At 49.6% G+C, this 17,785-nt stretch overlaps 1 protein-coding gene across 2 annotated transcripts in view; it reads right to left on the bottom strand.

Annotated features, from left to right (window-relative positions):
• LOC109565366 (choline/ethanolamine transporter FLVCR2) overlaps nucleotides 1-17,289 on the bottom strand; it is a 55,604-nt gene extending 38,315 nt beyond the window's left edge. The window contains exon 1 of one of the 2 annotated variants that reach the window (XM_019969270.2): nucleotides 16,168-17,289. In XM_019969270.2, the coding sequence (XP_019824829.2) occupies nucleotides 16,168-16,890 (723 nt within the window). In that variant the 5' untranslated portion in view covers nucleotides 16,891-17,289. The remainder of the gene's footprint in view (nucleotides 1-16,167) is intronic. The other variant, XM_019969269.2, reaches the window with a different exon arrangement.
• Between the last annotated feature and the right edge of the window lie 496 nt (nucleotides 17,290-17,785).

Genomic DNA, 17,785 nt, shown 5'->3' with positions numbered 1-17,785 from the left:
TAAAGGTGGCTCTTTACCAGGTGGCCAGGACCTGATCTATATACAGGAAGCCTTTTACTTTCTGAGTGTCATGGGCAAGTCTACAGATACTTTTTTCAGGGCACGTAAGGGGCTTCCCTGATAGCTCAGTTGGTAAAGAATCCACCTACAATACAGGGGATGCCGGTTCAATCCCTGGGTCAGGAACAATCCCTGGAGAAGGGGTAGGCTACCCACTCCAGTATTCCTGGGCTTCCCTTGTGGCTCCATTGGTAAAGAATCCGCCTACAATGTGGGAGACCTGGTTTTGATCCCTAGGTTGGGAAGATCCCCTCAAGAAGGGAAAGGCTACCCCCTCCAGTATTCTGGCCTGGAGAATTCCATGGACTGTATAAGTCCTGGGATCACAAAGAGTTGGGCATGACTGAGCGACTATCATTTTCACTTTCAAAAGCCCTTTTGCACAGAATTTCAGTTTTCAAGGCACCTGCACATCCAGCATGCAAACAGCATAAAACCATCCAGTGAGGTGAACAGCAGGAAGCCCATGGCACAGATGAGACACAGAGCCCTGGGAGGGCCCGTCCTTCTCTCCATTTCATAACTGAGTTGGCTCAACTCGCTAAAGTCACAGAGCTGATCGGTAGTGAGGTAACATCAGGACTTCTGTGGGTCCACTCCCAGCCCTGCTCTCTTCCCACAGAGCCTCACTGAGCCAGGCTTCAAGCAGCCCAGGAACACGTGGTCTGAGACCCAAGATGAGCCAGGGACCAATGGGGTCCTTTGCAATGGGGTTTGCTACATAACTAAGGAATGTGTTTGGGTCATTATAGAATGGCTAACAATTACTCTGGACCTATTATCAAAGTTCCTTCTAGGGGCGTCCCTGGTGGTCCAGTGGCTAAGAGCCCATGTTTCCAATGTAGGGGGGCCTGGGTTCGATCCCTGGTCAGGGAACTAGATCCCACATGCCCCAACTAAGACCCGAAACAGCCAAGTAAATAAATAACTTTCTTCTTAAAGTTCTTTCTGGACAGTGAGTCAGAGGCAGTACAGTAACTGGAGAAAATGTCAATATCTCTGGGTGTCTCTCAACAAAATTACAGTGGTGGTCTGATCCCTGCAAACACAACTTCCTTCCCTCACAGTAGCCTTGAGAGAACCGAACATTTCCAAGGAGGACTGTCATTATCGTTGTATAGTTGCTTCCTCTTTTGCGATCCCATAGACTGTAACCCGCCAGGCCCCTCTGTCCCTGGAATTCTCTGAGCAAGAATACTGGAATGGGTTGCCATTCCCTGCTCCAGGGGATCTTCCTGACCCAGGGATCAAACCCGCATCTCCTGCTTGGCAAGCAGATTCTTTACCACTGAGACACCAGGGAAGCCCTAGGACTGTCTTTACTCCACAAATAAAGCAAGGCATTATCGAGATGCCTGTCCCAAGGCTAGAGGCTGAGAATGTCTCTTGGCAGCCAGGTCTTCCCAGGTCTCACCCCTCAAGTCAGCCAGTCTCAAAGGAGGAGGAGCTTCCCCACCTGCCACTCTTCCCAGGACCAGCTTCCAAGGCTGCTGAGGAAGCAGGTGGAGGGGATTTTCTCAGGAGGCCCACTGACACATAAAAAGTGGAAAAGATTAGTAGGAGGGCTGGGCCAAGCTGCATTTTTCCTCCACCCACCACTCCCATGCTCCTGAGGCCCTGGGTGACATGTCATTCCATGGCAAATATATGCTCTGGAATCTCCCTTCAGCAATGAGAAGATAATGCCCCAAAGATAAAGGGTAAAACCAGAACAGCAGTCGTCCATCTTTCCATCAGCACTTTCTTAGTCCCCACCATGTGCCCACCAGGGCCTCTTCTGGCCTGTTTTCTATAAACAAAGTCTTATGGGGGGTGACCTATTTCTAGAAGGGTGGCGATGCCAGCACCAACCTAACGCATCGGTGGAGGGAGTGGACAGGCAGGTCTGCTTAAGTTCCTTCCTGACCTATGGTGTCAGGGAGGAGGGTCAGTGAGTGGTGTTCCTGGGACAGCAGCTGAGGTGAAACAAAGGCCTAGATCCAGAGGCACCTGAAGGAGTGCTGCGAACCTGAGTCTGGTGGGAGGGAGAAGACGGATGTGCACTCAGTGAATGTCTATGGAGGCTCCTCTGGGCTCAGGAGCTTTCACACATCGTTTAACATGGATGTCCACCTGTGAGGCTGGCTTCCTTGTTACAGATAAGGAAGCTGATGCCCCAAGAGGGCAGGTGTCCAACAGGAGGCCCCAAAGACGGGGGCTGGCAGAGCCGGGTCAGGGTCCCACGGCTCCCGTACCAGGACTTCTCAAATTTCAGTATCACAGTTCCTGATGGAGAATCAAAACCACAGATTCTAAAGTCCCACCCTGGAGAGGGTAATTCCTTGGATCTGGCCCCCTAGGCCTGGCAATCTGCATATCTAACAACAACACTCCCCCTTTCCCCATCCCCCGCCCAGGTGGTGCTGAAGCTGGAGATTCCTGGAGCTCACTTAGAAACAATGGCCCTTCACTGCCCCGAGGACTCCCCAGGTGGTGCTAGTGGTAAAGAACCTGCCTGCCAATACAGGAGACATAGGAGACGAGGGTTCGATCCTTGGGTCAGGAAGATCTCCTGGAGAAGGGCATGGCAACCCGCTCCTGTATTCTTGCCTGGGAAATCCCATGGACAGAGGAGCTTGATGGGCTACGGCCCATAGGGTTGCAGAGTCGGACATGACTGAAGTGACTTAGCATCCCCCAAGGACAGAAATCAAGAGCTAATTCTCAGCTGCTGTCTCCCTTGGAGTCCCAGGAAGGGGTGGATGGTGGGACCCCGGCGTGCTCCTGCCTAGCTCCTTGACAGAGAAGAAACGAGCCTCTGAGTTCATTGAGGGGCTCCACAAACAGGAAGCCCAGGTCAAAGGTCTGAGGAGGCGAGGACTGCTCAAGGGGAGCCACCACCCCAAACAGCTGGTTGCAATGGACCCTGCTTTAAGGCCACAACTCATGGCACCCCACTTCCTACATTTCTGAGTTGGTGGGCACAGCAAATGGCCCTGAGCAGAGACAGCTGCGTCCAGAGCCAGCTGGGCAGCCGCAGCCATGCCAACACAGCAACGTAGGGGTAGAGATCAGGAATGTCCAGGGGAGAGGAAGAGGAAGAAAAATAACCCCCAACCTTGCTCCAGCTCCTGTCCCCTTCCTTCCTGGAGTCAGCAGAGTTGTCCCATCAAGACTGATCTGGTACCAAAAGGGATTTGTGTTCACCTCCTCTCTAAATAAAGAGTCGGACAGGAGCCACAGCAAATACCACTCCACTCGTGGTTCGGGGACACTCTGTCTAATCCCGAGAAGTTGATGAGCAAGGGAAAGCCAGCCCTACCTCCCAATACCCTCCTCTCTGTCCTCACGCTGGGGCAAGGCCTCATCTCCAACCGTGTGGGGCTCAGAGGCCAAGCTACAGATTTCACCAGCAGAGAAAAGGAGAGATGCTTGCAAAAGGGGGAAGAGGCAGAGGAGTCCGGATGGGCCTCCAGAACCTGCAGGATACCTCCCACCCCTGAATAACTCAGCAAAGACAAAGGCCCATAGTCCTGAAGAACCAAGAGAAGGGAGATGCTCCCTTGGGTTAAGTTTGGGATGGTGTTAGACAGAAGTCAAGAGATAGAGAAGAAAGAAAGAAGAGCAAACCCCACTTGCACCCTAACCCTGTAGCTCTTTATCATCTCTGATAGTGTTAGCCACCGAGTTGTGTCCGACTCTTGGCAACCCCCTGGACTGTATAGCCCACCAGGCTCCTCTCTCCGTGGAATTCTCCAGGCAAGAATACTGGAGTGGGTTTTCATTTCCTTCTCCAGGTGCGTCTTCCCAACCCAGAGATTGAACCCAGGTCTCCTGCTTTGCAGGCAGATACTGTCTGAGCCACTGGGGAAAAAGCCCTGATAGGGATCTCTGATAGGGATCCAACCAATTCACACAGGGCCCTTTGATGTCAGGGGCGGGGTGGGGGGGGTGGGGGGATGGGGGGGAGGTGCAGGCAAGGGAAGGACATCCTGTTAACAGCTTTGTTGGATAAACATCAAGAATCAGGCAGTGGAAAAGGGCTGTGTCCACCTGATAAGCCTGGGCGCCATCCCTCCTTCAGTAGGGTCTTAGGTTTGTAAGCCTGAGGTCTGATGTGTAGAGCTGGCCCAGTACCTGTATCATCCCCGAGACCCTAAAATCTTCAACACAGATGCCAGGTTCCATCAACCAGCACCAGACAGCTTTTAGTCTGAGTAGTTCTCAAGAGGAACAAGTCCCCATCAGGATACTGCCTGGAAACTTCTAGAAAGGCCCGCTCTTCCCTGTTGACCCAATTCCTGGTCACTTCATTCATGGAGAATTGGCTCATAACCATCACCCCCTTGGGGATGCTGTCCGGCTGGGTCCCCCGACATTCACTCTGGAGCATGTCCTCCCAAAGAGTGAGCCCTAAATGTCCTGTGCACACGGACCCTTAAGCCTGCCACACAGTGCTATAATGAGCATTTCGTGTTGGTCTCTTTCCAGATCAGCAGCCAATTATCCGTGTTGAGGATACAGTAGTGACAGCACCTGTTCTTCATTCAGCAGATAAACTCTGCTCACTAAATGCACTCATTCCTCCCCTCAGCCGCCTTTTGCAGTTGCTGTTCAGCTGCCCAGTCCTGTCTGACTCTTTGTGACCCCACGAACTACAGCACTCCAGGCCTCCCCTGTTCCTACCACCTCCCCAAGTTTTCCCAAGTTCATGTCCATTAGCTAATATTATCTCCTGTGGGCTCCCAGATGGCTCAGATGGTAAAGAGCCTGCCTGCAATGTAGGAGACCTGGGTTCGACCCCTGGGTCAGGGAGATCCCCAGAGAAGAGAATGGCAACCCACTTCTGTATTCTTGCCTGGAGAATCCCATGGACAGAGCTTGGTGGGCTACAGTCCATGGAGTAACAAAGAGTCGGATACAACTGAGTAACTAATGCTTTCTTTCAATATTATCTCCATCTTACAAAAGAAGATGCCAAAAGTTAGAAAAGCTAAGGCCTTGTCCAAGAGTACACAGCAGGGCTAAAGATGGTGTTCTAACCATCGTGGGCCCAGCAGAGTTCAAGGTGCCCTGTAAGGACTGAATAGATTTTTCCACTGAAGGAGTAAGATTGAGTCATGTCAGGAAGACAATCCAGGCATGAGAGTCCCTTTCGACAACCACCTGAGCTCTCAGCTACCTGAGTGGTCACCTTACTTCCCCTTAGGAAAGGAATACTTGTTTACTAATAAGTCTGACCATTCATAAGTGCCTGTTATGCCCAGAGGCCTGAGACATGGGAGAGATGTACTAGTCAAGGTTCCAGTCCTTTGGCAAGTTTCCCATTTAGAGGAGATGGGGGAACAGGGGAAGAGGACAAGAGAAAAGTTAAGGAAGCAGGGAAACACGAACCATGGGAAAACAAAGGCCGGTATCCATGGAAACTCAGCAGTTACACAGAAGGGCAAGGACCACCTTCTGCCGGCACAGAGACTGACGAGGTGACGGCAGGGTGAGCAGGTATCAGGTACTCAACCACAAGAAACACCTCCCAAGTAGTGTGTATCTTGTTTCTTTGGTAGTAGAATACACACACACACACACACACACACACACACACATGGCCTAACCTTTACTATTTTCATTGTTTCTAACTGTACAGTTCAGTGGCATTAAGTGCATTCATATTACTGTGCAACCATCGCCTCCATCCATCGCCAATACTTTTCAGCTTTCCAAACTGAATCTCTGTATCCATTAAACACGAGCTCCTGCCACCTTCCTGCCCCAGCCCCTCAAAACCACCATTCTACATTTTGCCTCTATGAATTTGATTACTCCCATTATCTGTGGTATAATAAAAATTTATTTAGTCTTTACTCTGGTTCCTGGTACAGAGCTCTAAACCCTGGGCTTTTCTGAGTGATAGGAGTATCCTTTGTGATTCATAAGGATCCTGTTTCCATCACACCAGAACTTATCCCATGAGGTGACTCAGACTGGGGCCCTGCTAGAGCCCTGGGATGGAGCTGGTCTCCAGAAGCTCAAGTGATTAGAGTTTGGGAACTTTCAGCAAACCCCCAGAGAAGGCAATGGCAGCCCACTCCAGTACCCTTGCCTGGGAAATCCCATGGATGAAGGAACCTGGTAGGCTGTAGTCCACGACTGAGCGACTTCACTTTCACTTTTCACTTTCCTCGCTGGAGAAGGAAATGACAAACCACTCCAGTATTCTTGCCTGGAGAATCCCAGGGAAGGGGGAGCCTGGTGAGCCCCCGTCTATGGGGTCACACAGAGTCGGACATGACTGATGTGACTTAGCAGTGGTAGCAGCAGCAGCAGCAAACCCCCCTCCCCCTCCTTGAGAATAGGAGGGCAGCTGGGAATTGAGCTCTACAAAAACTCTTGAACCAGGAAAGTTCCGTGAGGCTGGTAAACACGTGACATCAAAGTGCTAAGAGGGCGGCACCCCACAGAGGCTCTGAAATCTCCTCCACTTGGCTTTTCCTGACTTGTACCCTTTATAATAAACCAGGAAAAACAGTTAAGTCAACTGTTTATCTGAGTTCCCTGAACCATTCTAGCAAATTACAGATCCTGAGCAAGGCTCATAGCAACCCCACCTTATAGCTAGTCAGTCAGAAATATAGGAGGTCCCTAGGACTTGCAACGGAGAAAGCAATGGCACCCCACTCCAGTACTCTCGCCTGGAAAATCCCATGGACAGAGGAGCCTGGTGGGCTGCAGTCCATGGGGTCGCTAAGAGTCGTACACGACTGAGCGACTTCACTTTCACTTTTCACTTTCGTGCATTGGAGAAGGAAATGGCAACCCACTCCAGTGTTCTTGCCTGGAGAATCCCAGGGACGGGGGAGCCCGGTGGGCTGCCATCTATGGGGTCGCACAGAGTCGGACACGACTGAAGTGACTTAGCAGCAGCAGCAGCAGGACTTGCAAATGGAGACAGTCTTGTGGGTCCAAGCCCTTGACTTCTGGGGTCTGCACTATCTCCAGGTAGTTAGTGTCCGAGTTGAACTGAATTGCGGAACACCCAGTTGGTATCACAGAAAGTCAGAATTGGTTGGTGTCAGAAAAAAAGACAGCTCAATACGTCACATAAGTAGAATTCCAGAATATCTATTTTTGTGACTACCATATTCAACTCAGCCACAGTGTCTTTAAGGTCCATCCATGTGTAGCATGTCAGAATTTCCTTTAAGAATGAATAATATTCCAGCATGTGTATATTTCATATTTTAACAATCAGCCATAGATGAACACTTGGGTTGCTCCCACCTTTTAGCGATTGTGACGAATCATGCCATAAACATGGGTACAAATATGTGTTCAAGTTCCTGCTCTGAATTCTTTTGGGTATATACCCGGAAGTAGAATTGCTAAATGCTATGGTAATTCTATTTTTAGTTTTTTGAGGAAGTGCCATACTGTCTTCCATGTGACTGCACCACTTTACATTTCCATCAGCGATGCACAAGGGTTCCAATTTCTCCACATTTTTTCCTACATGTATTACTTCTTCCTTTTGGACAGTCATTGTAAGGGGTAATGAAGTGGCATCTCACTGCAGTTTTGGTTTGTATTTCCCTAATGTTGAGCCTTTTTTCATATACTTATTGACCATCCACGCATTTTTGGGGGAGAGAAATTTCTATTCAAGTCTTTGGCTCATTTTTAAATTGGGTTGTGTGTTCGATGTTGTTCAACTGCAGGAGTTCTTTATGTATGCTGCCTATGAACTTCATATCAGATATATGATTTGCAGATAGTTTCTTCCATTCCACAGCTTGCCTTTTCATTCTGTTGAGAGAGTCCTTTTTACATGAAAGTTTTCCATTTTGATGTAGTCCAGTTTATGCTATTGTTGTTATAGACGTTTTTAGTGTCACATCCAAGAAATCACTGCCATCATTATAAATCCAGTATCATGAAGATTTCCCCCTACGTTTTCTTCTAAGAGTTTTATAGCTTCTCACAATACCATTTGTTGAAAAGACTGGTGATCATCATGTGTCCTTGTAGGTTCATCGGTTGTAACCCATGCACCACTCTAGTGGGGGCTGCTGACAATGTGAGAGGCTACACAAGAAGCAGGTGCGGGGAATCTATGGGAAATCTCTACCTTCCTCTTGATTCTGCTGTGACCCTAGAACTGCTCTAGAAAACAGTCTATTAAAAAAAAAAAAAAAAAGGCTGTCCTTTTCCTCTTAAACAATGTTAAGGTCTTCCAATCCATGAACACAGGATGTTTTTACAATTATTTATGACTTCTTTAATTTTTTTCAGCAACATTTTACAGTTTCAGTGCACAAGTCTTTCACTTTGCTGGTTAAATGACTCAAGTGTTTTCTTCAATGATACTGTAATTGGAATTGTTTTCTTACTTTCCTTTGGGGATTGTTCATTGTTATTATAGAAACAATCCATGTAAAATGTTGCAAGTTTGGTCTGCTTTGTGCTCTCAGGTTTGCAGGGAGGCACAGGAGAAGGGAGAGGGGAGGGGCAAACTTGAGCAAAATGGCCATGAAACTTTCTACCATTTTGAATGAGACTCTTTCTTCAGTTGGGTGTTTCCTTGTTTGCTGTAGATCTTTGATGTACAGAAATGCCATAGAGAAGGTTATTTTAGCCAGTTTCTCATTTATTTAATGTTTCCATGGGAGAAGAAGTATGTGGAGCTTCCTGGTCCACCATCTACCGATGTCACTCTCCAAGGCTCTAGGCTTAATCTCTAAGCAATGTATCTTCAAGGACAGAAGTAAGAAGCCAGACTGGTCAGAGCAGGGGAAACACTGGGAGGGAACAAGAGACAGGCTGGCTGGGAAAGGCAAGGAAGGAGGGGCCCTGGATGCTAAACAGAAGACGTAGCCTTGATTCCACGGAATCATCAGGCCCTCAAGACTGCCTGCCAAGGCCACACGGCCAAGTCGGGAGCCAGGCCAGGCTACAGAGCCTCCTCCCATGCAGAGCACTGAGCTGAAGGTCAAAGAAGCAGGGTTAGGAGCTTCTGCTATGGTTCCACCTCACAGGCCTGCAGGGCCTCCCCACCCCACCAAACCCCCCCAAACTCCCAGGGCTTTGTTTATTTTCAGAACCTCAAGTGAATCAGAATTATAAGCGCTGCCCCAAGCCCACCCTCCCGTCTCAATCTGGAGAGTGACTGAGCTCTCAGCTCCTCCCCCTGGGAACTGGACCCTTCCTACAGCAGCACAGACACGCCAGCCCTGACAGGAACCCGGCTCCAGGCAGGAGGGCACCTTCCCAGGGCACGGAGCTCCTCTCTCCTGGTGACTTCACGTCTGATCACAAACCTCGCCTGGGAAGCCAGGTGGAAACACAGGCGCCTGGCCTCTTCCCTGGAGGATCTGATTAGAAGTCCAGGTGAGGGCCCAGGCGTCTGTAGTCTGTCCTGGACCCACAGGTGAGGTAAATGGGCACCATTTGAGGGAGCACTGGTCTAGTTTCCTTCCCCAGTGGCCAGCCTCTGAGCTCACCCACCTGCCTGTATCTTTGGTGAGGGCTTTGCATGAAGGAGAAACCAGAACTGGCATTCAGTTCCCCTTTACCTTCCCTAGAAGTCTCACCCAAGAAGTCTTATATGACCCACAATCTCAAAACATGGACAGTAACAACAACAGCATAATTTTTGAGTTTTATCAGAATTAACAAAAAACAAAAACAGATTTCATAAGCCAGACTCCAAAGACAAAATATTGCATGATTTTGGTTCTATGCAGTACCTAGAATAGGCAAATTAATGGAGAAAAAAAGTAGAATAGAGTAGCGATAGAATAGAGATTATAGAGGAGTTCCTGTTTAATGAGTACAGAGTTGTTGGGAATGATAAAAATAAATATTTGAGTATAGTGGTAATTCTTAAACAACATTGTGAAACTACTCAATGCCATTGAACTGTATACTTATGAATGGTTAAAATTATGAATAAGTTATAATTTTAGCACAATTAAAAAATTTTAAGTAAAAATCTGGTTTCTGGCTTCTTTAAAGGCAACAACAAATGAGATGGTCTGATAACATGAGACGGTCGTGCTGTGTATACGAACGGTTGGCGGAGGCTGAAACAGCTGCCAGTTCAGCTGGGACGCGTGTTCTCACGATGCCGTGACCCTCCTCCTGTGTCACATTTCCTTGCACGACCTGGCTGCCCCCATGAGCATTAGAGGGTTGGTCCTGGCCCCACCCCTTCTCATGCCAGTCTCCACCAGCCTTGCCCTGGCCCTCCCAGTCCCTGCCTGGTCCTCTCTCCCAACCAGAAGGGGAGGTCAGCAAATAGCCAGCCACGGGGGCAGGTGCTTCACGTGCCCTGACAGTGACCACAAACATAAGCACACAGGCGCTGGCCTTCTCCTACCCCCAGACATTACTCAGACCTTGAGAGTTTCTCTGACATGGCAACAGCCAGATTGATCAGTCTGAACTTTGACCCACGCATGTGCTTGGGAGTCTGGAACAAGACGAGGCTGGCCAGCCACCTCTCCTGACCTTGACTCCTGAGTCAGCCTCAGGAACACCCAGTCTCCCTGGGCAACAGACGACCAGCCAGCCCAGTGAACACCACCTCCTCAAGATGGGACTCACTTTCTTAGAGCCCGCATTTATCCACGAGAGCCTGATTTCCAAATGCTTGAAATATGATGAGATTCAGGACCCGATGCCCCCGAATATGGGACCTTGGCATAGTGAATATTTTAAGCTGAAGGAGTTTGAGAACTGCAAAGCAGAAAGGTCACTCTGACCTCCTCCCCCCGCCTCCCCATTCTTCCCCAAAATGAGCCTTAAAACCCTCCTGTGGGAGGTACCCTCCTGGCACCCAGAGGAAGGGAGCATCCTTGTCTCTGAAGATAAAAGGACACTGCAGAAAAGAATCCTGACATATAGGCCTTGACAGTGCTCCCGATCTACAATGATCTCAGACCTATCCTCTGAGTGTCCACTCTTATCAAACCTGGCACAGAAGTGCACAAGTCTGGACTTCCTGGTGACTCAGTGGTAAAGAATTAGCCTGCCAGTGCAGGAGACACGAGTTCAATCCCTGATGCAGGAAGATCCCACATACGGCAGAGCAACCAAGCCCGTGCGCCACAACTGCTGAGCCTGTGCTCTAGAGCCTGGGAGCCACAACTGCTGAAGCCCACCCACCCTAGAGCACGTGCTCTGCAATAAGAGAAACCTCTGCAATGAGAAGCCCGCACACAACTAGAGTAGCCCCTGCTTACTGCAACTAGAGAAAAGTCCATGCGACAACGAAGACCCAGCACAACCAAAAATAAATAAAATCTTTTTTTTTGAAGTGCATAGGTCCAACTATTGCTTCATTTCCTCACAAACACTCCCGTGTCACCTAATATTTATAGTAAATAATTATGCATAATTTGCTTTTATTAATCTGACTTTGTCCATTTAATTTTTAGCTGGGGACTCTAAGACAGTCAAGGAAAACTTTTTCCTCCACTACAATTAGCATCATCATTCCAGACATAGTGGAAAATGTTGCTAGTCAGTAGGCCTAAAATATATGCTAACTTCTAAAGACTCACCATGGAAAAAGAATGTAAAACAGCCTCTCAGTAATTTTATTACATTGATTTCATGTCAAAATACTATGTTGGATATACCGAGTTAAATAAAATATAGTTCTAAACCTAATTTCACTGTTCTGTTTACTTTTGTAAACAAATTTACATTTTACCTGTTTTTCATGTGGCTCCTAGAAAATTTGGTCATGTATGTGGCTTGTGTTTGTGGCTTTCATTATATTTCTATTGGAATATAATGTTCTCCAAGGCCACAGCCAAGGCTGCTGTAGAACTCTAAGGTAACTGTATTTTCTTCACGTTGAAAAGCAAACTGGTTCTCTCTAGTCTTTTTCTGGGTGGCGCTATGCTGGGAGCTGCCCTGGGGCCCTGGAGGAAATCCCTTCTGGTCTTAGCGCTGGAGGCTCCTCATTGGGGCTGGGGCTGCCTTGAAGATCTAATCCTGCTCCCACATCTCCCTCACTCCCATGCCACCAAGGGGTCACCAGATCTCACACAAGGCTTTCCTCCCTGCCTGGCTCAATAACAGTGTGTCCACATCCCTCCAAACCCCACACAGATGGTTCTCCCTGGAAACAATGGAGCCAGTGTTGCCAACACTGCGGAACTGCCACCACCTGTGCGAGGGTCACAGGACTCCCTGTCCTCTCTCACCCCAGCTCAGATCCACTGGGTTCTTCGCCCCGGAGCCTGGGGCCCCACCTTCCTGAGGCTCAGGGAGGTAGGAACAGCCCCTCTGCAGGCAGCAGGTGAGGTGTGCCTGCTAGTCACGCCCAGCTCTCTGCGACCCCACAGACTGCAGCCCGCTGGGCTCCTCTGTCCATGCAATCTCCCCAGCAAGAATACTGGAGTGGGTTGCCATTTCCTCTTCCAGGGGATCTTCCCAACCCAGGGATTGAACCCACATCTCCTGTGTCTCCTGCATTGGCAGGCGGCTTCTTTTACACTGAGCCACCTGGGAAATCCATCAGGTGAGGAGGCAATGCTACTGCCTGGAAAGTCAGAACAGAAGGCAGGGGCTGGCTCACAAATTCTAGACAAACTGCTAGACACTGTCACCACTAACAAACCTCGAGACAGAGGGCCAAAACTTGAAACTCGGAATCTTGCCATTTTTATTTTTAAATATATGCTTTGTCCCCATGAAGACCCAATAATGGCCCACTGACAGGGCCTGTGGAAGTGGAACTGGCTTCAAACCTCCTTTTTATCACTCAGGGCCTGTAGGACCCTGGAAAAGGTTGCTCCATTTATCTGCATCTGAAGTTTCTCACCTGTAACAACAGAGACAATCCCACCCACCTCAGAGGCTAAAAAAAAAAAAAAAAAAAAAGCATATGGATAAAAAAGTGCCTTGTATTATCATAGGTGTTTGATAGAAATTAGCTTCTTTCTCCTTCAATCTTCCCTTAGCAATGACAAGAAGACAGTAAAAACCTTGCAAAGAACTGAAAACAAATCCTCTATACTCTCATCTTGTTGCTTCTTGTGTGTTTTTTTAAAAATCTGGATGTTGGTGCCTGGTACAATTTAAAAGCCTGGGAGGAGAACTCTGAAGGCAAGGGATTCTCTGTGTAGCCCCAGCACAGCACCTGGCCAAGGCATCTGTTTCCATTCTAATACACCAGCCGTGGTGGTAGTGGTTTAGTCGCTAAGTCGTTTCCAACTCTTGCAACCCCAGGGACTGTAGCCCACCAGGCTCCTCTGTCCATGGGATTTCCTAGGCAAGAATACTGGAGTGGGTTGCCATTTCCTCCTCCAGGGGATCTTTCCCACCCAGGGATCAAATGCAGGTCTCGTGCATTGCAGGCAGATTCTTTACCAACTGAGCCACTGCAGGTTCTGGGTAAATGCCTATTGAGTCAAGGAATGAATGAGGTCAGAATTACCAGGGAACAGGAGTTTGGCTGATCATTGTGAAGTCTGCGGCCACGAAGAGTAACTCTCTGAAAAGACGCTTATAGTCTGTTTAGACAGCTTCATGGAATCTATTTTTTTTTCCCTAAAAAAAGAGCTCAAGGTGTTCTATTAATATTTCTCCACCATTCCATCATGCTTTACTTAGGAAAAAAGGTTAAAACACATGCCAAGAGCCAAACAAAGTCACCTCTACGTGAGGAAGCATAAGCAGTTCAGCTTTTCATAATTTTTTAGCCCGGTGGGTTAAGCCTAAAAGAACGCACTAAATTGATGGCTCCATGACAAGAATATATGCTGTTAGGGTGTCTTTCAATGTGAAATTCTTAGCATTTTCTGACCTTGGTGGGGAGTAGGGATAGGAAATGGCTAACTATTCATACTAAATTTTAAAGATATATTTGGCTTTAAGTTAGGGCTTCCCTGGTGGCTCAGATGGTAAAGAATCTGCCTGCAATGCAGGAGACCTGGGTTTGATCCCTGGGTCTGGATGATCTCCTGGAGAAGGGAATGGCTACCCACTCCAGTATTCTTGCCTAGAGAATCCCATGGACAGAGGAGCCTGGTGGGATACAGTCCATGGGGTTGCGAAGAGTCAGACACGACTGAGTGACTCACACTTAAACTCTTCCCTCACAGGTGTGTGTGGAGAAGTCTGAAAAGCAATTAGCTTTTGCTCCATGGTTAACAAAAAAAGCGTTGGGTTCTCTGATCTCACCAGGCCACCTGAGGGTGCATCTCTCTCCTGCCCTCCCCAAACAATGGGTTTGGGACTGCAGTGACCTTATCTGAATCCTGTTGGGGCTGCAAATAGACAGCTTTAACCCTCTGGAGACATGAAAGATCCTGCCCCCCGACTCCTCAGCTTCACCCTCGGATAAAGAAAACATCCAGTAACGTCAACCCCACCAACAACGCTGTAATGGAGATGTTCAAATCTGTGGTCACACCACCTTTGAGTATGCTATGCTATGCCTGACTCTGTGTGACCCCACAGACGGCAGCCCACCAGGCTCCCCCATCCCTGGGATTCTCCAGGCAAGAATACTGGAGTGGGTCGCCATTTCCTTCTCCAATGCATGAAAGTGAAAAGTCAAGGTGAAGTCGCTCTGTCGTGCCCGACTCTTAGTGACCCCATGAACTGCAGCCTACCAGGCTCCCCCGTCCATGGGATTTTCCAGGCAAGAGTACTGGAGTGGGGTGCCATTGCCTTTTCTGACCTTCGAGTATAGGGTGTTGTAAATGTCACCCTCAGTACCTATTTTTTAATTGTCCTGAACAAAAACATCCAACTGGTTTCTTCCCCAGCCCTTAAATCCATTCAATCTTCTGAACGGTCAAACCCACAGGTTAAAGAAAACTGGGTAGAGGCTTTTCTGTTGCCTGCTTGTGCTGAGAAGGCCTGTCTGTTGCTTTCACTGACTGCTTACACTATTACCCAAGTGGCAGGACTTACTGGCCTGAAAAAATTTAGCTCAAGTTACCTTTCTGGTGGTAAAGATGAACAGAATGACAATTAACCTTTAGAGAAGTTTGGAAGTTTCTGACCCAAAGAAGAACTTTCTAAATGAAAGCTTAATCGTTCTAAATCAGCAGTTCCCAACCTTTTGGCACCAAGGACAGGTTTCGTGAAAGACAATTTTGGCACAGGCTGGGAAGGGTGGATGGTTTGGGGATGATTCAAGCTCATCACATTTACTGCACACTTCATTTCTCATCTAATGCCACCGCTGATCCGACAGGAGGTACCTGTCCATGGCCCAAAAGTTGAGACCCCTGTTCTAAACGTAATAAACAAGGAAGAGAAAACAAGCCTTCAAGAACTAAGGGTTCCTGGTCATTTGTTAGATGTGTCACCAAAACTGCATGCGCTTTGGAAGAAGTGAGACCCACCCCCCCACCAAGGCAGTGGTCCAGATAAAGAAGGACCCCGTAAATAGCTGCTTCAGCCTTTCGGACACAGGGATCAGACTCACAATAAGCCCACCTTTCTGGATTTAATATTCTCCTTCCCCTAAGGAGGAAAGACAAAGGATTAAGATATGAACTTTCCAGGCCTTCCCATGGCTTCTAGGCCTTAGAAATTCAGAGCAAGAATTTGATTCCATCCTCCTGGACTTGACTCTAACTCTCAGGGTAGGCATTTGACATCAAGCACTGCTCCCACTGTCCTGGCTCCAGCTGTGTATAAAGAAGGTGAGCGCAGCGCCAGCGTTGCTCTTGCCTTTTCACGCGGTGTAGGAGATGCTGCACTCTGGGAAAGCTGGTTGGACAGGCAAAAAACACCGGCCAACCTCCGATGACACAGAATAGTCTGACAGCCAGGGGCTATTTCCTGAGAAAGAAGAGCTATCCTGTTCAAGCTGGTGAAGTAAGTTCAGGAATGAGATCATAAAGACAACATGTGTTCCAGAAGCACGGTTTCTGCTGGAGGAAGAGAAACTGCCGTGACAGCAAAGGCCCTTCCTTTCGTTTCCCCACTTCTCTTACATACTCGCTCGGTCACAATCATCCACTCACTCAGTCACACCCAGCCACAGTCAGCCAGAGTCACAAACACTGCTGAAGTCGGAAAGCTAGTCTTCACACAGTGAAGCAGTTTGGTACAATGAACACCCTCAGTTCTGCAGTGAACGCCACCCACTCCTCTACCCACCTGATTGCCAAAGACAGCTATGGAGCAGGCGGTTGACACCTCATTAGCCCCGAACCAGACGGAAGCAATGCGGGAGGGCATACCCAGGATGAAGACCTGGGCCACGGAGCAGATGACCTGGCCCAGCACCGTGACTGGGAAGAGATGCGGCTTCAAGCTGCCCAGCTTCACCCAGGCTCCCAGGCAGTTGAGAGCAGAGCCAGTGAGGGCGATGGTCCGCAGGCCAAATTTCTCTAAGAGCCAGGCCACCGGCAGGAGCAGAGGGATGTAGGTCAGCATGTAGCACATGGACAGCCAGTCGATGGCAAAGGCACTGACCCCGTAGAAGTTCATGAAGATGTTATTGATGGAGCCGTACTGGATCCACTGGAAGGCGTTGCACATGGAGTAGCAGCTGAACACCAGGACCACCGCCCACCGGCGCTTGCTCACCTTGATCACGCTAAGCTCTTCAGGGCCCGAGCTACTGGGTTGGATCAAGCCACTGGGTTGAGCCAAGGTACTTGGGTGGGCCGAAATACTAGGGTATACAGAGACACTGGGGTGGATTGAGACGCTGGGGTGGGCCGAGACGCTGGGGTGGATCGAGACGCTGGGGTGGGCCGAGACGCTGGGGTGCATCGAGACGCTGGGGTGGACTGAGAAATTGGGGTGCTCCTGGAGCGCCGAAGTTTGCGAAGGGGTGCCATCGTGGTCCTGTTGGTTAGGGTCTTCATTCACCATGACCGCAGCCTCTCCTGGCACTCTAAGCAGGTGCTGACAACTCGAGTCGACTTAAAGGACAGTGGTGTCGCCTGGTCAGCTAGAGCTGACGTGGCACTTGCCCAGCCTGCTCCGGAGGAATAAACTGAGTCCCCAGCCTGCGTAAAAGCCAGCGAGTGGGGCTCTTCAGCTCAGCCCCAAGCTTCGGCTCTCACTTTCCCTTGGCGTCCTCAGTCCCTGACAGCTGTCCCCCAGACCGGCTGCACACCGGCCTGAGCCAGGTCCTGGCCGCTGGTGCCTTGAGTGCCTCGGAGGCGTCCTGCCACCTTCAGCCCCTCGGTCCTGGTCAGTTTTCTCCCGGCGGAGCAGCCACTCGGCTGCGACTCGGATTGCTCCTCGGGCGGCTTGCGGCCTCGCCCCCTCCGCACACGTGACCGCCCCGCCCCCGCCGTGCGCGGCTTCCACCCCCCTACGAACCCCCCACCCCCACTCCCACCCCACCCCACCCCACCCCGCCCCCACAGCCTCCAGCCTTCTCTAGCCGCTGGCCGGACAGTACAGTTGTTTCGCCACCGCTTGCGGGTGCATTCCTCCCCCCCACGCCCCAGGCACCATGGAAACCGCCCGGTTAACCCCCTCACCCTGGCACTGCTTTCTCAAATTCATTTGCCCCCTCCCGGGGCACTCTGCAAGAAAATGCCCTTCGCTTTTGCCAAGGTAATCCTCTAAAGAGAGTCTCCTCCCTGTCAGTCCGCATTCCCTGCGCGCCCACACGGATGCCCGGCGCCTCCAAACGGCTCTGTGGTATCCAAGAGGGATTCTCGACTTTTGCCCACTTGGCTGAGCTCCTCAGCCCTTGTTGGACTTTCGGAATAAAGACAGATCTGTAGATTTCCCGGGCTGGTTGCGCTCCTGG

This window comes from Bos indicus, chromosome 10 (assembly GCF_029378745.1).
Source record: "Bos indicus isolate NIAB-ARS_2022 breed Sahiwal x Tharparkar chromosome 10, NIAB-ARS_B.indTharparkar_mat_pri_1.0, whole genome shotgun sequence".
Taxonomy (NCBI): Eukaryota; Metazoa; Chordata; class Mammalia; order Artiodactyla; family Bovidae; genus Bos; species Bos indicus.
The sequence above is the reverse complement of the archived record's forward strand: the minus strand, read 5'-3'. Positions and strand labels throughout refer to the sequence as shown.